Here is a 24,716-nt window from a genome sequence, read left to right as displayed (position 1 = left end):
ACTAATGCTTATTGGGTAATACAGAACCATCCTACCATGTGATAATAAAGAGGGACATTTATGTAAAACAGAATTAAAGTATTGCTGTTGTGTTGTTGCTCTGTTGTCTTTCTAAGGTGTAGGATCACTTTTACAAAAAAAAAAAATCTGTACTATGAAAGAGATTTGATAGGAAACATCTAACAAATTTTAAACATTTGGATGAATTTTCATCTGCAGTATCTATCCTTTCTGCAATCTTCCTAACCTTACTGTGGTTTGAGTTTGTAATTTACCAAATAAATCATTTTTGTGCTAACAAGAAATGTAGGCCTTAGAATGAAGGTACCATGACAGTGGGTGTGGGCTAATGAGACAAAGTTGTGGCTCATATACTTTAAGAGAAGAGTGCACACAGCATCTGTAAGTACTAAGCAGCTGATAATGTTTGATAGAAAGCAGGGAAGAGTTCCAGGAAAGCAGAACACCCAATAAAGGACTTGAGGCTCAGTCGTTCCCGGAGCATTTATCTGTCCTCTGTTGCTAGGGAGCCAGATAAGAAAGTTTCAAGGATAAACTTGAGAGTGAAAAGTGACTTGCAATCTTAGCAGCCTTTGGATGATGCACAAAAAGAGCATTTTGGGCATCATTTTTTAATACACATTTTCCCCAAATATCATCACCTCCATAAATAGGCAGGTTTAAGGGAGAAACCAAAAACTATTTTTGGCTTCTGTAAAAACTTACCCATGAGAGGCAAAGAACATTTGTTTAAAAATATTCTAACTTAGCAAGATCCCTGTCCTCCAGTCAATAGTTTTCCACTCAAACATATTATCTTCAGACAGCTAGAGGCTACGTTGTCAGAAAAGCACATAAATCACAGCTATAATTTCTTATCTTGATGGCCAAGTTTTAGAGCCCTTTGAAATGGTGCCCCAGTCACTGCAGTGAGAGAAGCTGCATTACAGACAAAATATAGCATAGACAGTATTTCATTAAGGAGTGGGTTTGGTTTGGTTTTTGTTTCGCTCAGCCCTTCAAAGATGTCTGTTTAAGCCTCTCACCTGGTAGCACAAAAGCTGTTGAATCACTTGAATGAAAGGGTCAGGTTGCAAGCTGTGCATGTGTGGAAGCTGTCAAGCCCTGTTCAGACCACCCAGCTCTCCAAAGGAGTAGCGACATCAGATTCAGACAAGATAAGAGGCTGCCTATGTAACCTGGCACAGGGAAACAGCCTTTCCAGGGAGTTACAGGATCCCATTGTAAGGAATGGCTACATGCCCTGAAAAGATCACACTTGTCTAACTCAATATTCCTGTGGTCATGGTTCTTTGTGAGAGAAAAAAATTTATCCGAAAATTTTTGAAGAAAAGCAATTAGCCAAATCTTTAGGTCTAGTCTCAAAGTAAATGCTGAAAAGCTCTCATAGCCCATATCTGTGTTTAGAAGACTGAGTCATATCCATCAATGCCAGAATATCAGAGCTAGGAAGATATCAAAACTAATTTAATTCAACTTATTTTACTGATGAGGAAGTGAAGCTTTGAGGGGTTAGATGGCTCTTCCAAGGCTGGTTAGCAACAACTAAGATTTGAAACACCATGAGGACAAGGACCCTGCCTGCGCATGCCATCCCCAGTGGGCATTTTGAAATCCTTAGAAATTAGCACTGAACTTGGCATGTAGCAGGTGCACCTAAATGGTTGGAATGGGGAAAGAGAAGAAAGGAAGGGGCTCTGATGGCCATGTCCAGTTTTCTTTTTAATATAAATATTAAATGCCAGCAAATGCAAGGATGGGGATGGAAGCTGAGCTCTGACTTTCATATATTGTGAAATGAGAATTTTAACACCATGGAGGAATCACTTTCCGTTTCTTCTCATCCCTGTGGGATGGTCCAATCCAAAAATCATTTTCTAGGAATGAGGCTCCTGAATCGTTCCATGAAATCAAGCTCAGTTTACCCCAACTCTGCCTGGCCCAACCCCTGCAGCCCAGCAGCCCCAGGAGGCTGGGAAAGAATTAAGAACAGTCCTGGGTTTAAAGTTTCCAAAACAAACATTGCTTAGCCATGCGGGGGCAGATCAGGCCATATAGCCCAACATGTGAAAGCAGGGAACATGGTAGTCAGGTCCCTTTGCCCAACTCCTTTTTTCCCTCGTGGGAATGAAAAGGCAGAGATAAAAAGGGGAGCAAGATTAAAAAAAAGATGAGGTTGGTGGAAAACTGATTAAGAAGCCCTGGTTTGTCAGCCAAGCATGCAAAACCATGTTGCACATTAAGTTATGCTCAACAGCAGCTCAAACTCAGGTTTCTTATTTAGACATAAGGTTTAATATTAACCAAGTACATGACAAGAATTTCATGTCAAGGACAATGTAGAGCAATGTTTACCCAAGTGTGACCCACCTGCTTCAGAATCACCTGGGAAGATTCCTGGCACCACTCCAGGTCTAAAATCCTTTGGGCCTGGGGACTGAGAACCTGCCTTTCACTAAGCAAATGGGGGTTCTTACACACAGTCAGTTTTGAGAATGCCTGATGGAAAGAAACAGCAAAGTTTCCTAGAGCTGCAATGAAGGCACCTTTATCAAGTGTAAGCAGGGGGCTGAGGCACAGCTCTTCAAGCTTTACCTAGAGTCAGGAACAGCCGGTGTCAGTTTTCCAGAGCAGAAACCTGAAGAGCATTCGAATCACTGGCTCTGTTCTGTGAAGCAGCACCACAGAGGTTAATCTCTCCAGTAAGATTCCCAGGCTACAAACACCAATCGGCTCCCGGAAATGCTCTTTTTAAGCTTTGTAATGCACACCAAGCAACAAGACTGGGTGCAATAGTTTAAAAAAAAAATCAGAAACTAAAATTAAATACCTTAAAAACAATAAACAATTTCCATAAGCCAAAAATTGTTTCCTGGATTTCAAAATAAAATGAAAAGAAACTCTTTACAACAGCACCAAAGTCTCTGGACCAAATCTCAGTACTGAGCAGAGAGAGCCTAAAAATCAGTCCAAAACTTCAGAACAAGGCCATTTCTTTGCCTCCCCAGCACTATCTCTCTTCCCCACAATGAAATAGAAATCATGTTTTTGAAAATATGTCTCCAAATATAACTAAACTAAAGCAAAGGTATCCAAAAATTATCTCATCCAAATTTCTCTATGTTTGTACCATGAGGATATTATCTGTTTCGTTCATTTTTGTGTCTTTTCCCTTTGCCATTTCATCTAGCTGAGAAGAAACATTCTAATTTCAGAGGAAACAATTACACAGTTAAAAAAATGGTTATTTCATTGGCAAGTGCCAGCACGGATGGACTGAGAAGAGAGTTAGAAATTTGTGTCACGTAATAAAAAGAATCTCATTTTTGGCATTTGGTTTTTTAACACTGCAAGTTGCCACCTTCTGAGTTAACGGGAGAGTTAAACTTTTGCAAGCCTACTCTTGCAGATGCTTTGCATTGTTACTTGGCATTAATGATATCACACAAACAATCTCTGGGGCATTCTGCTAACAGAACATTCACAGTCACAATGAAAAGAAACACATAAAACAGATACTTACAGGTAGTGGTTTTCCTTTCCAAGCCAAAAAAGTTAGAAACCCTTGGAAGTGGCGGGCAGGATAAGAGTCACTGACCCGGCAATCTGGTTTAAAGGGCTTTGAGAGGAAGGGGGAGGAAAAAGAACCCCGGGAAGGAAGAGAGCTGAAATTCCAGTCTTTCAGGTCAGCTGTGTTTGAGATTTCTTTTTACTCAAAATCCATTAACCCACCTCACAGAAAATACAGAATTGAAGTTCACATACACACTCCACTCTCTTTGCTGGTCTTCTCCAAGGCAGCTGCTGCAGCTTTGCAAACTTCCTGAGCGCCAAGCCTCAGGACTCCCCCTGAGAAGGGCATGATAAAGATGCCTTCAACTGTTTACACGGAGCCCGACCTCCCTGGCGGACAGCCACCGCTCGCCCCACGCCTTCTGCTGGTTGGGTCCGCAGGGACAAAACTGAGCTTTTGTTAATGAGGTTGGTTGCCTCTTCCCAGTCTCTTCCCAGCTTCCTTTCTCACTACTAGTTTTGTACTAACTGCTCTGCCACTCGCCGAGCCAGAGCAGCCTCTCCCGCCTGCAGCACACAGGCACACACACACTCAGACACAGGCACACACACATTCACAAACGGGCACGCACACAGTCACATACAGACACGCCCACTCACAGAGGTACACACACAGGCACACATACACACACAATATACACACAGTCACCACACACAGACACATACACAGACAAATGCATTCACATGCATGCACACATAGTGACCCACCCCACACATGTGCATGCATTCTCACACATGCTCCACACGCACACGGGGGCACACACATACGCACAGGCCGCACATGCCCACACCCACACATGTACATACTCACATAGACTCTTCCAACACACTTTTTTTCTGTCCTTCTTTTCTTCCACACATTCCCATTTTCAAAGGTTTTTATTTAAATTTAGATTAGAAACCCAGCATTCAGAAGGGACAGGGCCCATTTTACCTTTTGTCATGGCATTTAAGGGAAAAGATAGGATGCAACTAGATCCTAAGGTGCTGTTTTTAAGTACCACCTTACTTCTTCCATTTGTAAGGCTTTTTGTGTGTCTGGCTCTTTTTGAAAATCCATAAAAATCCCATTAATCTGATCCATTTGCATATAGTGCATGATCCCAATAATGCAGATATATCACAGGCCAAGAACTGTCCTCTCAACAGAGATTCACATAGTTAACTTGTCAGTATTCAGTGGTCTATGAAAGTCTTAATCCTTAACAACTGTTTAATAAAATGCTTCCCTGTATTTTATTCCCACCAGGAAAAAAAAAAGATAATGGCCTACCATCTGGCCTTTTAAATTAACCATAAAGAGAGAATATGAAGTATTAACTCACTTTGGGGGAACTGTTTATATTAAGACATGTCTGGCTATCCTAAACCTTTGCCAAAAATATAGAACACTGAATCCAATTCAACCTAGATTGTGGTTTCCCCTAACAAGGTCACAACACCATATGCCTTTCTTTGGAAGCCATAAGGAAAAGAGAGAGGAAAATGAAAAAGGAGAAGAAAATTACATGAGGAAGGAAGAAAGAAAAGAGAAAAATGTAAAGAAGAAAAGAATGCATAAGAAGGGAGAAAAAAAGTATGTATTTTAAAAACATGCTTTGTGGTTACTTTAGCAATGAATGGTGCATATACACTTACTCAAAGTCATCAGAGATTTCAAATCTTCAAGAATTTCTTGATTCATTTTATTTGCTCTGAGAATAAGTAGGTGAAAGTTAAGAATCACTAAGCTCTTTATAAGTGAACAGATATTATTTACTAAACACAGTTATTATTATATAAATATAGTGACAATGTGTGAGTCATATATTAATCTTGAAAAGGCAAGAAATAAAGCCTTAATAATGACAGTTAAGAAACACAGCATAATAGACAATTTTATTCTCAAACTGATTTTCAAAATTGCCCAGGTTGTGAGTATCTTACCTGCAAAGAAATGAAGATGGTTTTAGAAGCTGTTAGTTGAGACTCAGATTCCATTTGACAAAGGAATTGTATACTATGTATAAATGGTTGCATCGACATGCTTGTTCTAACATCTGAGCTAAATAAGGTTTATAGACTAGTCTAGAAACAGAGATAAATGTCTTTATATCACTTCTATGGGAAAAATAACTTAAGCATGCTAAGCAAAAAATAACAAACTTAGATTGTAAAGTATTTCAAAAAGTCTGCAGGAGATATAATCTTTCCAAAGTTAATTATATACATGAAGCTTGGCCTAACTGTGCTGAACATATTCTAAAATAGGCAGTTAAGAGTTAGATTAGTTAAAATGTCCTGAAATCTGAAGTACCTGTTTATACAAATGTCATTCCTTCTATCTGCCACAAATGAATAAGGGCCTGGAAATAATACAATTATCAACTTCAATCAATAAAATACTGTTTGAACAGATTGAAATGCCAAGCTAGGGCATTTAAAAAGAACTAATCAAAGAAACAACAAAGAATTCTTCCCCTAGTGCTGCTGAACTTAGTGCTGACACAAAATTCATTTTTAAAGAAATCATTTTACTTCTAGCCCTAGTTGGAGTGATAATGAAAAATATCAAATGTGTGTTGGAGATTGGCATATCATTTTGCATTGTAAATATGCATGATTTTTGTTGAATTGCTGTAGAATGTAGCATTCTCTGAAAAGCACAGCCAATACCTTCACCAACAATTCATATAAAAAATTAGGAATGTGCCTATTAAATTTTGATGATGGCAGCAAGACAGAAGTGTTATCTGTTGCACTGTAAAGATAGTTTTCCACTGAGTCTCTAAAACTAGATGGCCACGGGAAGCAATACTATGGCAAGAGAAAAGGATGAGTCCAGGAATAGAAAGGTTATACGTACCACACTTGAAATAATAAACATGAAAATAAATAAATAAATAAAAGCAATATAAACACCTCTGTGTACCAGAAAAGAGCAATAACACAGCCCAATGAGAGGGTTTATAGGAAGAGCCTTGCTGACCTCAGACTTGGGAGCTGACAATGTGATTAGGGGATATCAGGAAATAAAACCACCTCTGAGCAGGGCACAAGAGCTGCGTTCTCTGCTTGCCATGAGAGCGCTACAGGCCAATTTGACTGTTAACATGAATGCAAAATCCTAAATAACTAATTTACAAATCAAATTCAGCTCTGCTTTTTAAAAGACAATATGACCAATAGTGATGAATTTTTTTTTCAGGATTGGAAGGATGTTTCAAAATCAGAACATCTAGCAGTTTAATATGTTAAAGAAGGAAAGAAGACATGACTATCTTAATAAGTGCAGAAAAGAGACATTCAGTAAAATTTAATACTGATTCATTAAAAAACCAAAAACTGAAAACTATCAGCCAACTAGGTCTAGAAGGGAAGTTTCTAAATCCAATTAAAGACGTCTTACTCCAATCTCCACAATTCAGCATTGGACAGGAGATCCTAACCAACACAGTAAGTCAAGATAAAAAAATGAGGCATAAAAATTTAAAAGGAAAAATAAACCTTTCATTATTTGCAAAAGATAAGAGTCTCTGTACAAATATGCAAAAGAATTTACTGTTTGAACTATTCAAAGAGTTCAGCAAGTTTGTTGGACATAAGATCAACATACAAAAATAAATGGCGTTGATATATACAAGTAACAACTAATTACTGAAAATACTTTTTAAAAGACAGTTTTTATAATAGCAACAAAACTTTAATGAGCCTGGTGATTCATCTAAATTAATTAAATTTGGGTAAAATTTCATGAAGAAAATAAAAAATTAATAAAGGGCATAAAAAAATCTAGATAAATGGGAAGATAATATCAAACTGGTTGAGAAGACTTAATAATGTAAAAATGTCAATTCTCACAAAATTAAAATTTCAATGCAGTGTCAACTGGAATGCCAACAAGGCGTTTTATATAAATACATGTACACATATACACATTATGTACATATATGTTATATATGTATATTATATATACTATGAAATATATAAATTATATGTATTTATATATTTGTATATATTTTGTGTGTGTATATATATATATATAGTGTATATGTATATATATATAATATATATATAAAATGACAAGCTGATACTAAAATTTATCTGAAAGAATAAAAACCAGGAATGGCCAAGGCAAATTGAAGAAGATACATTTAATGATGAATTTGCCTGCTAAATATTGATATTTTATATTATAAAGTTTTAACAGTTAAGAAATTGTGGAATTTTCACAGTGATAGAAGGCAAAGAAAGAGTCTAGAAAAGCTTGGAAGCAGGTCACTCACATATAGCAACCTGGTGTATGACCAAGGTCAGAATAGAAGTCAGTGAAGAAATAATAGACAATCAATAACGTGTTGACAAGACAATTGGTTATCCATATGGAAAACATAGCATTAGATCTTTACTTCATATCATATATCAAAAAACATTAGATCTTTACCTTATACTATACATCAAAACAAATTGCAGTTGATCTGAGTATCTTAATTTGATAACAAAGCCTTTAACTTTTGGAACCAAAAATATCAAGGAATATCTTCTTAATATCAAGGGAAAATTTCTTAAGTATGATACAATAAGTAAAGGCTATAAAAGAAAAACTTGATATATCTTATATAATAATTAAAATTTCCCATGAAGCAAAAATTTAAAGTTTTTTTTTAAAAAAAACAGAAATTGGGAGAAGGTACTCACAATGAAAATAAATTACAAAATCTTTATGTTCAAAATTTAAAGAACCTTCTGAAGCCTATACAAATCATTAAGAAAAAAATCTTAATATTCTCCTTTTATTAAAGGAGAAGACACACAAATGGCTAATAAATACATGAAAGCATCCAATTACACAAACAATCAGGCCAATGCAAATGGAGACTAAAAATGAGATTCTCTTAGATAAATAAAAAGTTTAAAATCTTACAATAAATTAAATCTGGTAAATTAAATAAATTAAATCTGGTAAAAGATGGGGGGGTGGAAACTCTTAGTTGCTACTGGAAGTTTTAAATAGTTACAAACACTTAGAAAGTAGTTTGACCATTTCTAGTAAAAGTTAATATTCCAAAAACCTTAAATTAGGCATTTTAACTTCTAGAGTTACACTTAGATTCTCATATGTGTACAAAAAGTCTTATACTTGACATTCTTTGCCATTGTAATTGAAAAATATTGAAACAATCATCATCTAAACCAAAAAGATGTTGAGTAAAGAAAGCAAATTGCAGCCAGGTGCAGTGGCTCACACCTGTAATCCTAGCACTTTGGGAGGCCCAGGCGGGTGGATCACTTGAGGTCAGGAGTTTGAAACCAGACTGGCTAACATGATGAAACCCCATCTCTACTAAAAATACCAAAAAAATTAGCTGGGCATGGTGGTGGGCGCCTGTAATCCCAGCTACTTGGGAAGCTGAAGCAGGAGAATCACTTGAACCTAGATGTGGTGGTCGCAGTGAGCCAAGATCATACTGCACTCCAGCCTGGGTGACAGAGCAAGACTCTGTCTCAAAAAAAAAAAAAAAAGATAAAAGGAAATTGCAAAAGTATAGGGACATGTTTTAATAAGGATTACACTGAATCTGTAGATCACTTTGGGTAGTATGGACATTTTAACTATATTAAGTCTTCCAATCCATGAACATGGGTTGTCTTTCCAATTATTTGTTCCTTCTTTAATATTTTTATCAATGATTTGTAGTTTTTAGTGTACAGTGTATGAGACTTTCATCTTGATTATATTTATCACTAAGTAAAGAGGACTTTAAAAAAAGTTTTTTTATAAAAAACTTTACATGGATTTCAAAAATTCTTTGCACCAAAATAAACTTGTACTAACTTGTTATAACATGTCTGAACATCTAGCTTGAGGCACTAACAACTATAAGACATCAGTTTGAAAAGAACTGCTATCAGAGCAACATGAATTCTGCTAAAATTGAAATAAGAGCAAATATCAAATTTATGGTGGAAGAATGGTGAAATCATTGGTGCTTTATTAAAAGTTTGTAGGGAAAATGCCCCCACAGAAATCAGCAGTTTGCAAATGGATAACTCATTTTAAGAAGGGATGAGACAATGTTGAAGATGAAGCTCACAGGGGCAGACCATCCACATCAAAATGTGAAAAAAAAATTCATTTAGTTCATGCTTTAATTGAAGAGAATCAATGATTAATAGCACAAACAACAGTCAACACCATAGACACCTCAAATGGTTCAGCTTACACAATTCTGACCAAAAAATTAAAGTTGAGCAAACTTACCATTTGAGTGGTGCCAAAATGATTGTGCTGTTATCAGCTGTAGACAAGAACAGAGTTTTCAATGGAAATTTTAAACAAGTAGGATCAAGATCCTGAAGGATTTCTTTAAATAATTACAACAGAAGATAAAACACTGCTTTACCAGTATGCCCCTGAAGACAAAGAACAATCAAAGCAATGGCTACCAAAAGGTGAAAGTTGTCCAGCCAAAGCCAAAGCAGACCAGTCAAGAGCAAAGATCATGGCAAACTTGTTTCGGATGTTCAAGGAATTTTGCTTGTTGACTTTCTGGAGGACCAAAGAATGGTAAGATTTGCTTACTATGAGAGTGTTTTAAGAAAGTTAGCCAAAGCTTTAGCAGAAAAGCACCCAGGAAAGCTTTGCCAGAGTCCACCTCCACCAGGACAATGCTGCTGCTCATTCTTTTAATTAAACAATGGCTATTTTGCAAGACTTTTGATGGGAAATCATTACACACCCATCTTACAGTCTCCAAATTTGGCTCCTTCTGACTTCCTTTTTTCCCCTAACCTTAAAAAGTCTTTAAAGAGAACCCATTTTTCTTCAGCTAGTAATGTTAAAAAGATTGCATTGACATGGCTAAACTCCCAGTATTTCCAGTTCTTTAGGGACAGACTAATTAGCTGGTATTATCATTTACAAAAGTATCTTGAACTTCGTGGAGTTTATGTTGAGAAATAAAGTATATATTTTTTATTTTTATTTTTTAATTTAATTTTTCCACAATTTTTAAAAGTCCCCTCATATGGCATTTATTGTGTTTAGGTAAATTCCTTTTATACCTAGAAAAAAATCATAAAATTCATATGAAACCACAAAAGATTTGAAATGGCCAAAACAATCTTAAAAAAAAAAAGAAGAAAACTGGAGACAACACACCTCCTGATTTCAAAATATAATACAAAGCTATATTAATCAAAACATTGTGATACTGACATAAAAACAGAGATAGAGACCAATGGAACAGAATAAAGAGCCCAGAAATAAACCCAGGCATGTACAGTCAACTGATCTTTGACAAGGGTTACACAAATACACAATGGGGAAGAGACAGTTCTTCAACCGATGGTGTTGGCAAAACTGAATATTCACATGCAGAAGAACGAAATTGGGCCCTTAGCTTACACAATATACAAAAATCACCTCAAAATAGATTAAAAACTTAAGTGTTAGACATGAAACTATAAAACTTGTAGAAGAAAACATAGGGGAAAAGGTGTATGACATTAGGTTTAGCAACGATTTGTTGGATATAATACCAAAAATATAAGTAAAATTAGAACAAGAATCACTGAGGAGGAAAATTCCAAAAAAACACCCCCAGAAGTAACAAAAGCAAAATTAGACAAATAAAACTACATCAGACTAAAAATCTTCTGCACAGTAAACAAAACACTCAACAGATTAAAAGGTAACCCATAGAATGGAGAAAAATATTTGCAAATCATATTTCTGATAAGGGATTAATATCCAAAATATACAAGGAACTCCTACAACTCAATTAAAAAATGGGCAAAAAAATTCAATAGACATTTTTAAATGGGTAAAAAAATTCAACAGACATTTCTTCAAAGATATAAAAATGGCCAAAAGGTATATAAAAAATGCTTGATGTAACTAATCTTCAGGGAAATGCAAATCAAAACCACAATGAGACATTATATCACACTATTAAGATGGATATTACTTTATTAGTCAGGGTTCTCTAGAGGGACAGAACTAATAGGATAGGTGTATATAAAAAGGGAAGGGGTTATTAAGGAGTATTACTCACGTGATCACAAGGTCCCACAATAGGTCCTCTGCAAGCTGAGGAACAAGGAAGCCAGTCAGAGTTCCAAAGCTGAAGAACCTGGAGTCTGATGTACAAAGGCAGAAAGCATCCAGCATGGGACAAAGATATAGGCTGTGAGGCTAAACCAGTCTCATCTCTCCACATTCTTCTACCTGCTTTTATTCTGGTCATTCTGGCAGCTAATTAGACAGTGCCCACCCAGATTAAGGATGGGTCTGCCTTTCCCAGCCCACTGAGTCAAATGTTAATCTCCTTTGGCAACACCCTCATAGACACACTCAGGATCAATACTTTATATCCTTCAATCCAATCAAGTTGACACTAAGTATTAACAATCACAATTATAAAAAATAAAAGCAAAAGATAAATGTTGATGAAGATGTGGAGAAATTGGAACCCTTGTACCCTCTTGCTGAGAAGGTAAAACGATGCAGTCACTATAAAAAAAAAGTGTGGTGGTTCCTCTAAAATGAAAAATAGAACTATCATATGATTTAGCCACCCCGCTTTTGAATGTATATCCAAAGGAATGGAAATCAGGATCTTGAAGAGATATCTGCACTCCAATGTTCACTGCGGCACTATTCAGAGTAGCCAAGATATGGAAACAACCTAAGTGTCTATCAACAGATAAATGGGTAAAGAAAATGTGGTGCCTACACACAATGGGATATTATTCAGCCTTTGAAAAGAAGAAAATCTTGCCATATGAGACAAGATGGATGAATCTGGAGGAAATTATGCTAAGTGAAATAAGCTAGCCATGGAAGGACAAATACTGCATGATTCCACTTATATGTGGTATATAAAATAGTTAAACTCATAGAAACTGAGAGTAGAAGGGTAGCTGCCAGGGACTTGGAGGCAGGAGGAACAAGGCGCTGTTCAATGGGTACAATGCTTCAGTTATGCAAGATTAATAAGTTCTAGAGATTTGCTGTACAACATTGTGCCTATAGGTAACAAGGGCATATTGTATTTAGAAATTTGTTAAGATAGATCTCATGTTAAGTATTCTCACAGCAAAACAAAATGAAACAAAGCAAAAAACAAAGAGGCACAAGGAAATTTTTGGAGGTGGTCGATTTATCTATTACCTTATCTATTATGTGCATATGTTCAAACTCATCAAATTGTATATGTTAAAAGTGTGCAATTTTTATATATTAATTATACCTCAATAAAACTATTTTTTAAAAGATGGACAGAATAATATGTAATTTTTAAAAACAAAAAAACAACACAATTGTTTATTTGTACATCTGTGGTAAAAATAAAAGCATAGATGAAAAAGATACATACCAATTTCAATTCACCAATTACCTCAAGGGCTCCCAGGCTGCTAGCAGGCTATTGTTTTATTTCAGACAAGAGGCAGGCTTTAAAGGAATGGTCTGCATGAAGGCTTTGGAAGAAGATGCCCCTGACTGGAGAGACACTGAAGGGACAGGCTTCCTAACACACACATGCACACACCATGCAAGCATGTAGCTATTAACAACAAAGGAATCCTTCTCCCAGCACTTTGTTTTATTTCTGGAGCTAATGGTCCAGTTGGATCTGAAAGGATGAGGGATTCAGGTCCCCTAACTTTACAAGGGCTTATACTCAAATCACGTGCTTCAGTAAATCTATTTGCACAAACATTTCCCATCCTCCATATTCAAGGCTATTGTGTGTAGATATGGAAACTTCAGGGTAAAAATTCTACTAATTATATTATCATTTCCACATTCGTCCACTAAATTCAGACAGGAAATCAGAATAAACTGACAGCTTCCATTCCACTCTGCCTTCACAACTGAAAATCAAACAGGTAATACATTTTTTTCATTAATAATTAACTTGAACACAGCTTCAAATGCTAGCATTAACTAGACATAAGAATTTTGCACATGCATTAAAAACATGAAAAAATCATCAGTAATCCTTTTTATCTCAACCTTTTACAGAAAAGGGGAAGACGCACCAAAGGCAACATAAAGAACTTTAGTTTCAGATGTTTTCCATTTTAACAGTCTGTGTGTGGCTTGAGAGTGATTTAATAATTTCAAAGCTTAGCACCAGAAGCACTTTTATTTTTCCAAACATAACTCAAGGAGTTGGGAGTCTTTGCTTACTGACCTTAATTTTTTAAAATGTGACTCTAGAAAAATGTCCTAACTCCAGCTTTCTCAAAAGACATTTTGCATGATGAAAAATAAAAATAAAATCAGTTTTCGCACAAAAACATCATGGCAGCTTAGACTAAGTTAGAACACAATGAAATTAACAAAATAAAACCACAGGCAAAGATGCTTTCCACATATTAGGAGTAAATTTCACAATTCTACTAACGAAATCACAGACTTGTTTGGAAATCTGAAGCCAAAGCCACACACTGGTTGTGCCTCACAGAAACATGCTGATCCCTTCAACGAGGGTTACTGAACCTTAGTGTAGGCCAAGTGCTGAGTAGGACCTAGTGCCTGCTCTCAAAAACTTTACAGTCTAGTTGGAGAAGTAAGATAAGAATGCATAGAAATATTATACATTGAGATATGATTGAGGGCAGCAAATAATTATTGAACATATACACTCTCATGTACATTTTTATTTACATGCATTATTAACTCATTTTTTTTTCACTGTCCAAGGTTTATTGGGGGTTTTAGTTGGTATAACACTTCGATAGTTAGTTGCATTGTTTACATGTAGATCTTTTTATGTTATATGGTAATGTACACTGCTGATATATATAGTTCACAAAATAAGATCCTTTGAAACAATTATGCACAAGACATACGATATTGGATTTATACACTGGATCCCAGGATATGACTGACTGGGAAAAAATGTTGGACTAGGCATGTTCAGTGAAGGAGCCAGGAAGTTATATAACACACGGTAAACATCCACCTGGCTCAAGGGGCAAATGCAGCATGTACAGCCTTGGCAGTGGTGCGTCAGAGGTGGCAGAACTATTTCACACTAACCAGTTTAGGACTACACAAGATTAATACCATCCAGCATCAGGATATAGCTGTGGATTTTGCAAATCATTCCTATTTCTAACTTCAGGAGTTGATGTTTTTCCCAGTCTATCTTAAAATACTACTGCTTTAATCACAGATGAGATAAAAAGGACAACATGCACAATCTCCAACTAGAATCCTGTTGTAGCATAGACAGTGAAATGATATGACATCAGAAGACTTTAAAATTGCAGCTCTTTTTGGATTCCCCAAAGTGTATCTGCACTCTTCTTCAAACAGGCTCTTCCTCAGGAGTCAGAGTCACCTTCACAAGGTCTGAGATTCCATTCTGTCCCAAAATGCAACGAACCCTAAGGAAGACATCACCCTTTATTCCATAGAGACCCTTAATCATGGTGAAAACTGGGTGCACCTGCCTAAGATTCTTCATTATACTCTCTGCCAAATCTGCTACAGAGAGTCCAATGGCCCAGGATGTGTAGCCTTTGAGTTTGATCACCTCATAAGCATTCTCAACCACTTGTTTGTGAACCTCTTTCCACTGTTCCTTATCTTTATCAGTCTCTAAATCTGGGTGCGGAGTCTTCAGGGAGACACCAGCAACATTCATTCTACTCCATACAGGCACACTGGAATCTCCATGTTCCCCAAGGACCCACCCATGACAGCTTAATGGGTGAACTCCCAGCCTTTCCCCCATCAGGTAATGGAATCGGGCTGAATCCAGATTGCAACCACTTCCAATAACACAGTTTTTGCGAAAACCACATATCTTCCAAGCCACATAGGTCAAGATATCCACTGGATTTGAAATAATAAGCAACTTGCAGTTCAGGCTGTATTTTACAACATTAAGAATGATGAATTTAAAGATATTCATGTTACGCTGGACCAAATTAAGACAGCTTTCTCCCTCTTGCTGACATGTCCCAGCCGTGATAATGACCAGTTTGGAGTTTACAGGTATATTATAGTCTTTGCCAGAGACAATCTTTGGTGCTCTAAGGAAAAGGCTGCCATGTTGGAGATCCATCATCTCTCCCTTCAATTTGTCTTTGATGGCATCAACAAGATCAAGTTCATCTGCCAAGTCCTTCATTAAGATACTGATGGCACAGGCCATGCCAACAGCACCAACCCCAACAACTGTAATCTTATTCTGGGGGGTCTGTTCTTCCTTTAGAAGATTATGAATCAGCTGATCCTTGAGAGTTGCCATATTGGACTTGGAACCAAAAGGAATCGGGAATGCACATCGGGCGGTCGTCGGGGCACGTGGCAATGAGATCCGGAATCCGCGGCAGTGGCTACAGCATTCCCATTATTAACTCATTTAACCCTGACAACAACCCTACTACCTTGAGTGGATCTAGGGACTTAAATAATAGCATCAGTTCTTTCTCTCTCTATCAGCAAGCTCTGTCTCCACATTACTTTGCATATTAACCTTATTTGCTCCTAGTGCAATACAGGCTTTTTCATGGGAAAGAAGAATAGTAGCAATGTAGGCCTGCATACCTATGACTTGTGAACCAAAAAGAAGAGAGTCATCGTCCATAATAGTTTTAGCAAAAAAAAAAAAAAAAAAAAAAAAAAAAGACAGAACAACTGGGGAAGGAGTGGGGGCTTTGGATGTGGACACATCAGAATCACATGGAGTGGGAAAAGATTTTAGAAATGGTAGCAGGGAAGAGGGATAGGAAAGCTGGTCAGGCACCATAACATATGTCTAGTTCAATCTTTGAGGCAAGAGGGAGCTACTAAAGGGTTTTGAGTAGGGGAGAGACATAGCACTAATCACTCAGACAGTGAGAGAACCTTACCCCCAGCCCAGAATCTACAGCTCACCAGAGCTTTGCTATTCTCATCTAATGCATGATCTTCATTAATCTTCAAAATGAACATTTGAAGAAAGTACTCTTTCCCCCACTTTAAAGGTGAAGAAATTAAATGGTATCTTGAGAGATTTGTAAATGTCAAGTGTCTAATGTATGATAACCATTACGAGTAGTTCTCTAAAGATTTGTGAATGAATAGGTTGAATACTAATATCCATTACATTCCGGGCCTTATGTTAAGTACTGATTAGGATGGAGAAAGTGATATACATTATGTGGCCCTCATTCCCAAAGAACCTGCAGTGCTGTTGAGGAGATAAGATTTATACACTAACACCTGCCACACAAAATAGAGAATAATACCAGGTAATAAATACAAATTGTACCAAGAGATTTGTTGGTCAAGTAGGGTCTCTCTGAGGAGATGACACTTTATCAAAACCCTGGATAAAGTGAAGATTCTGGGGATAAGGAAAGCCCAGGCAGTTAGCTGCTAAAAGGAGACTTAGAGATTTTCCAATTTAAATTATGGATTTTGAATATTTTTTAAGCATTGAAATCATTTTGTAAATAAACAGTTTGATAGTATCCTAACACATAAAACAGAAATAAGTAGATCTCTTTGTTTGGAAAGTAGGGGTGGAGGACCAAGTGTCCCCAGCTCTTGGATTTTTGCATTCTGCAATTCAGGGCACCTCCTAGAATCTCCAAGATCCCAAGTAACACTGTCTGGGGGAAAAAAGTGTTTAAATATGAAATCCTTATTTGACAGATGGGTAAACCAAGACCAAGAGACTAAGTCACTTGCCTTAGAAATCACAGCTACTTAGTAGTGGTTCTGAGTATAGAACTCGTATCTCCTCCCTCAGAAAATAAGACTCTCTACCACACTCCATTCCTTCATTCCGTAAGTATTTATTAACCTCCAACAATGCTTCAGGCACCAGCTTCATCACTGAAGAAAATGCAATGAGAAAAAAAACAACATGCCACTGGCCTTATGCTGTGTTCATTTCCTATATTAAAAAATAATCACAAAACTAAATACTTAATTATGAATTGTGGTAAGTCCAACAAATAAATGTGCCCTAAAGCATCATAATATGCCCTTCATAAGACTAGGAACAGAGAAGAGATTTATCACATGGGCTATAGGAAGGCTTTCCCTTAAGAATTTACATTCTTAGTAATATGCCTCCCCCACGTGACATATGTTGACTCTTTGTATTTTAATAAAGACTTTTCATGATTGAATTCATGCTCACACATCTGCTTTGTCCATCAGACTGAAAAGACTTTAACTTAAATCTAGCCATCAAGTCAGGTGCATTGATTTGAATAAATGCTGTGTACTGAAACACCTTTCTTTTCCTGCAGTATTTACCCAGCATCTAACTACTGACATTTTTCTCTACTTAACATATATGGAGATGACCCTTCTCTCCTCCTTTCCTTAGGGAGTACACACTTTGCAGTTGGAAGGAAAATTACATTCTTTAGTCAGATTGAAAATCAATGACATCGCTGGTCACAATCCCCAGGGAGTTTCTCAAGGAGAAAAGACAGTCTTAAGAATTCCACAAGAAGAAATTGGAACATCGTGCATTATTAGTGGGATTATAAAATGGTGATACTTCTGTGGAAAATAGTATGGAAATTCTTCAAAAAATTAAAAATAGAACTATCATATAATCCAGCCATCCCACTTCTGGGTATATAGCCAAAAGAATTAAAAGCAGTCTTGAAGTGATATTTTAACACCCACACTCATCAGAACATTCGTCACAATAGCCAAGACATGGAAGCAACGTAAACATCCATAGATGGACAAATGGATTAACAAATGTGATTTATTCATGCAGTGGAATATTATTCACCCTTTAGAAGAAAGGGAAGTCTTGCCTATGCTACAATGTGGGAGAACCTTGAGGATATTATGCTAAATGAAATAAGTTAGTCACAAAAAGACAAATACTGTTTGATTCCATTTACATGAAGTGTCTAGAAGTAGTCAAATTTATAGAAACTGAAAGTAGAATGGTGGTTACCGGGGCTGGTGGGAGGGAGAGAGGGGTGTTGTTTAATGGGTATGGAATTTCAGTTTTTGCAAGATGAAAAAGTTCTGGAGATCTATTTCACAACAGTATAAATATACTTAACAAGCCTGAAATCACTTAGGATCTGGCATTATTTGAAGAATGACAAGCTATGCAATGAACTTTATCATTGTTTCTTTAAAAACATGTCTTTACTTACAAGTACAGTTATGATAGGTTCCCAACTTACAGTCAACTCACTCAACCAAATATGTTTGAGGTAGGGGTTGGGAGTAGGATTAAAAACGCTTTTTTCTAAAAGTTTCTTTGTTCAGAGTTTCAAATTATCTCTCATTACTTCTAGATCTCAAAGATGGGGTCTCAGTCTGTCACCCAGGCTGGAGTACAGTGGCACGATCTCAGCTCACTGCAACCTCCACCTCCCGTGTTCAAGCCTCAGCCTGCCTCAGCCTCCTGAGTAGCTGGGACTACAGGTACGCGCTGCCACACCCAGCTAATTTTTGTATTTTTCAGTAGAGATGGGGTTTCACCATATTGGCCGGGCTGGTCTTCAACTACTGACCTTGTGATCTGCCCGCCTTGACCTCCCAAAGTGCTGGGATTACAGGCGTGAGCCACTGCACTGGGCCTAATTAAATATTTTTTTAAATAGATGACACTTCCCCATGTCTAGGAAACTTTTGGAGGTCTTCTCTGGAATTATATCAAAAATACTTCTCAAACTTCTTGTTCATAAAGTGGACTAGGCTCTAAACAGAAAGTAAAGGAAAAGTATAAGGCAGCTTCTCTAGAGTCTACAGACCCTTTCTCTAATTTTTTAGCTATAAGCAGTTGACCTTACATATTTTATTTCACCTTTTAACTTCATGACTAAGTTTTCCAGTATGAAATGGGGGTGAAAAAAGAATATAAAATTTCAGAAAGCCATACCAGCACTTCAGACACAAATTATATACACTAAACCTTGTTCACAAGAGGCTGCAAATATTTAGTTAAGCCTTTCTTTAATTTCTGCACTGTATACTTCTGTGTTTTGCACAGCCCATTTAGTATACTATGCTTTTAATGTTATCTATTTTTTAGCCCAATAATTCATAGGAATTATATAAACTATATAACTTCAATTGTATGACACTTCTCACTGCATCTTGCCCTGGTAAGCATGTAAGAAATGGCATTGATGATGGTGCAATTTGGGTTCATGCTCTAAACAATGTCACAGAAGTATCTGAGCTCTCTTTGCTGGCATCAGTAAAAATGTAGTTAGGAAATAAACTCTGGAAGCCACACTAGACAACCACTGAAGACACACTGGAGATGGCTAAGCAGAAGCACAGGTGCCATTGAAAAGACATGGTCTAAGTGGACTGATCACTTTGGGCTGCTTTTCTTTGATTTTATTCTATAGCATTAAGTCAATGCATTCATTCATCTAACATTTATTAAACACTAAGCATATGTTAGCCACTACTTTGGTGCTGGAAGTAAAACAATGAATATAATGTATACAATGAACTATTAAAAGCCTGGGATTTTACCCTACTTGCAAGCTAACAAATTAGCTTGCCACATTTTCTTGAATGCTGGCAGAAGACACAAAACTTGTGAGTTTGAGACAAAGAATAGTTTATCACGCATAGCAATAGTAGCAGTAACAGTATATTAACATTTGCACCACTTACCTAAAATTCAACCACAGGACAATGTAAAGGTCATATAATACCTGCATCTGCAGTAGTATGCATTATAAGATACCATGGGAGGATCAAGGATGGGCTAAGAGGAACATTAGAGAAGGCTTCTCAGAGGACATAAATGCCAGGGCTGATGCTAAAAGGAGGAATAGGAAGGAGCAGATATAGAAAAACAAATGAGTCATTTTAACCAGCAGTCTTTCTAAGACCACGGGCACGGGTATGTGAGTAGTTTGCTACAAGTAGAAAAATCATAAGTTGGGATTCACTGAAGCTTAAAGCAGAAGGCCAAGGGTAAAGGAAGATGAAGTGAGATAGGCAAGCAAGACCTAAAGTTTGGAGAGCCTTTGATATCTTGCCAAGGAGCTTAGTCTTTGCCCTGTTGGCATTGGAGAGCCACTGGACGTCATAAGCAAATAGGTTTGCATTGGATAGATAATGCTAAACAGAAAGGCATCCATGTCTTTGGCATATTGCTGTGATTTTGATATGATATAGCAAGTCCCCAGCAATCTCCAGCAACCTCTGATAACACACAGCAAACGATGTGTGTGGTTGCCATCAACCATCCTTGTGCATTCTTTGATAATTCAGTAGGGCTGTTTGCACTTCTGAGTCCTGACAAGTGTGCTCTCACTCTCACATTCACCCTATGTCTCCAACAGTGTACCAGAGCTGTGTTTTTTGCAGCATAGTTACCAACCCCCACTGTCTTCAGAGTAGTTTTATCTTGTTCCCTGGGGTTTTAACAGTTACTGATAAAGATATCTAATTCAGCATTTTTCTATAATCTAATTTCCTCCTCTGACAAATGCTGTCACTGAAAAATGATGGAGAATTTCCTGACACCTTCTGTTTTCCTTACTGTGGCCCCTCTAGAGCATTTTGGCAAGTGTTATTGATGGGGCCCCTGAATACTGGGAAGAGTGCTGATACCACAGTTTCTAATCATGGATAGAAACTAAGGGCTGGGGGTAGGGGGTCTTTTTAATCATCTATTTCTGAGAAATGGGAATGTAAGTCTTTTTAGAATTCTTCGACTTAGATCCAGTGGGTCCTTTAATTAGACATCACCAGAAGTTGTTTGGACATAAAATATACCCTAGATACTTTGTCATCACTAAATGTTACGAAATGGCACCTAGATCTGTCACAACTCTAACTATGAGGGATCAAAAAGGCCTGGACTTGATCTCAGAAACTTGAGCCTCCCAAAATTTCAAGACCAAAATTTATTCTGCAGGGCACTCCTTCCATGACACATTGAACCAGCATCCTTTTAGCAAAGTAAATGCTCAGTACTATAGCCAATGGAGTAGGAATTTATTACCTATCTTGTCCATGCTTTTCCATTGATCTGTTATTTTGCTCAACTTATGCCACCATATCTTGGAACCAAGCAGGTATTTGTCAAGGATTTTTGTCTTCTTAAGTAGAGAATCCTCTAGAAGTTGGCTTTTCACTATCATCAGTAGAAATACTGAGCATATTGTAAGCCTGGGTTCTTAGGGTGGCCCTTAGGATTTTAAAACCATAAACTACATCACCCAATAGACAGCAGCACATCATCTGTAACCTCTGAAGTGATGATCAAATGTTATTAGATCAGTACATGAAGAAAGGAATATGAGTGATCTAACCTACTCCAACATGGCTGATCTCAAATGAGTATTAATTACTCCAATTATTGCAAATTGCATATGTAATGCAGTATTTGGTAGCCTTTTTCAATTTCCAAAGCTATTTCATAAACATTAATTTGTTTGATTATTATAAAACACTATGATTTTGGCATGACTGTGCTCATCTCACACACAGAAGAATCAAAGACTTGTAGCTGCATTTTTGCAGCAAGAGGCTGCCTCTAAGGCTTGTTTTCATAGAATATATTCACAGAGTTTCAACGAATATTAGTGATGAACTGGCCATGGCTGAACTGGCCATTGGTCTTCTCTTTACAGAAGAGAAATTCAAAACCCAGAAATGTGCCCAAGTTCCCAGAGGTAAGGGTAGGATTAAATATAAGCTCAGGTCCTTTTTTTCCAAGCCAGCATTCCATGTTATGTGGCTTGTGTCTTTGCAATGTATTTCATAATTTCTAATTTCCCTGTGGTAGGGAGAAGCCTACCAATCTTAGCATTTTCATCTGAAGTGATGTCAAGTCTTCAGGGTGCCCGGGTGTCCCTTATGCTCTAATCTGATGGATCATGGGACAGCTGAACAACATTGCACAGCCCAGATCTGACAAGGCCCTGTTATTGACTCTCAGGTGCAAGCCTATCTTCAGCATAAAATGTCATTTGTTCACAAATGAAGAACCTGCAAGAAAGTTAATATTTTGAATTCAGATCAGTTCCATATAATACATCTGTAAAAGAACAATGGAGTAGCTTGGTCATGCATGGAATCATGGGTAGCAGTAGTGGTATAGAGTCAGAGGCTCTGGGATTGAAGGAAGCCTTGGCATTTACAAGTTGTGTGACCTTGGAGAAGTGGCCTCATCTTTCAGAACCTCAGTTACTTGTGGATAAAATGAGGGTTTTTCTTTTAGACATCTCCAGGAGTTGACATAAATTTTAAATGGAATAATATGTTCAACCATAAATGTTAATTATCGAAGTTAGTTAATCATATTATTTATGTAGAAAATAGGACACTTTTGAAAATTTGAGCATAGCAAAATTCTTTCCACATTGCAGATTCAAAATGTCCTCTAGAAATAATACCAATTCTGGGGATTTTAAAAAAACATATTTTGAGGTATAATACGTATAAAGTGCATAAAACACATTAATTTTAAGGGTAGAGCTTGATGAATTTACACATTCATTTACACTCATGTAACCAACCTCCAGATCAAGATATAGGACATTTTCTGCACCCCAAAAGGTTTCCTCATTTCCATGTCCAGTCAATACTCTCTGCCAGCACTCAGAGTTGAGCACTATTCCAGCCTCACTCCTGGTTCTCAGGCCTCTAGACTCAAACTGGAACTTATACTATCATCTCCTCTGTTTCTTAGGACTTCAGATTTGGACTGGACCCATACCACTGGTTCTCGTGGGCTTCCAGCTTGCAGACTGGACTCCTCAGTTTCCATAATTGCATGGGCCAAACCCTCATGATAAATCTTTTTCTATATATCTATATGTCATCTATTGATTCTGTAGATGAGTTTTGTTTTTCTTCAACTTTGTATACATGGAATAATATAGTTTGTATTGTCATTTGTCTGTGTAATTTATCCACGTCTTTCACATACGAATAGTTTCTTCATTATGACTGCATATTATTGCATGCATATTAAGCAAATTATTTATCCATTCTCTGTTAGTGGACATTTGGATTGTTTCTAGTTTGGGGCCATTATGAATAAAGTTGCTATGGACATTCTTGTGTATATCTTTAGGTGGACCTGTGTACTAATTTCTCTTTAGGTGGACCTGTGTACTAATTTATCTTCCGTATATTTTCAGGTCTGAAATTGCTATATCATAAACTGTTGTATGTTTTAGCCACAGCATTTTGAAACAGTTTTAAGTAATAGCATTAACTTCCAAGCCCAGTCAACCCTAGCCTGACTAAATCTGTGGATTTATTAGAGTCAATAAGCCAATAAATATTGGTTTAACAACTGCTATGTGTCAGGAATTGTGATTGTTAATTTTATGTGTCAACTTGACTGGGCTAAGGAATGCCCAAATAGCTGGTAAAACATTATTTCCAGGTTTCTGAGGGTATTTCTGGAAGGCATTATCATTTGAATTGGTAAAAAGAGTAAAGAAGATCACTTTCACTAATGCAGGCAGGAATTATCCAATCCATTGAAGACCTCAATAAAGCAAAAAGACAGAGGATGGGCAAATTTGCTCTCTGCTTGAGCTGGAACATTTATCTTCTCTGGCCTTCAGACACTGGCACTCCTGGTTCTCAGGCCTTTGGACTCAGACTGGGACTTACACTATCAGCTCCTCTGGTTCTCGGGCCTTCGGGTTTGAACTGGACCCACACCATTGGTTTTTGTGGGCCTCCAGCTTACAAGTGGCACATCATGAGACTTCTCGGCCTCCATAACTGCATGAGGTGATCCCTCATGATAAATCTTTTTCTATATATGTATATATTGCCTATTGATTCTGTTTCTCTGGAGAGCCCTGACTAAATACAGGACTACAACAGTGAGCAAGGCAGGTGTGAGCTTCTCTTCATGAGGCTTACCATCTAATTAGAGGAGGACATCTAACTAGAAATGGGAACATGATGAGGTTCATGAGGGGAAGTGAAAGTCACTACAGGAGCATATAACAAGCATTCTAAAGTGCTCTTAGGTTGAGCGCATTTCCCTATTTTTACTAAAAGTTGAGTTTTCCAACCAAATGGACAAGAATGAGTTGTGATCAAAGCACTTTGGGCTCCTTTTGCAGTTTTTCCATTAAGCTGTTGTGTGACTTGAGGCAAAACCCCTACCTTCCCGAGTCTCATCTGCAGTACGAATATCATC

The 24,716-nt window shown here is 37.2% G+C and overlaps 2 protein-coding genes across 7 annotated transcripts in view; both read right to left on the bottom strand.

The window, feature by feature from the left end:
* Positions 1-24,716, bottom strand: part of FREM1 (FRAS1 related extracellular matrix 1) — a 256,761-nt gene that overhangs the window by 163,999 nt on the left and 68,046 nt on the right. The window contains exon 1 of one of the 6 annotated variants that reach the window (XM_054502066.2): positions 3,545-4,101. The exons of the other annotated variants lie outside the window; for them this stretch is intronic. The gene's annotated coding sequence lies outside the window, so the exon portion shown is untranslated. Of the gene's footprint in view, positions 1-3,544; positions 4,102-24,716 lie in introns of those variants that run through there. 6 annotated transcript variants of the gene reach the window in all.
* On the bottom strand, positions 14,443-15,940 carry LOC129044265 (L-lactate dehydrogenase A chain-like). Its single transcript, XM_054502065.2, has one exon. It carries the CDS (start codon positions 15,843-15,845, stop codon positions 14,898-14,900), a length of 948 nt encoding a protein of 315 aa, XP_054358040.1. The 5' UTR covers positions 15,846-15,940; the 3' UTR covers positions 14,443-14,897.

Source organism: Pongo pygmaeus, chromosome 13, assembly GCF_028885625.2.
Source record: "Pongo pygmaeus isolate AG05252 chromosome 13, NHGRI_mPonPyg2-v2.0_pri, whole genome shotgun sequence".
Lineage (NCBI taxonomy): Eukaryota > Metazoa > Chordata > Mammalia > Primates > Hominidae > Pongo > Pongo pygmaeus.
The sequence above is the reverse complement of the archived record's forward strand: the minus strand, read 5'-3'. Positions and strand labels throughout refer to the sequence as shown.

Excerpts from the sequence above, each read along its gene's own strand:
- LOC129044265 (XM_054502065.2), bottom strand. The coding sequence starts at position 15,845 with ATGGCAACTCTCAAGGATCAGCTGATTCATAATCTTCTAAAGGAAGAA.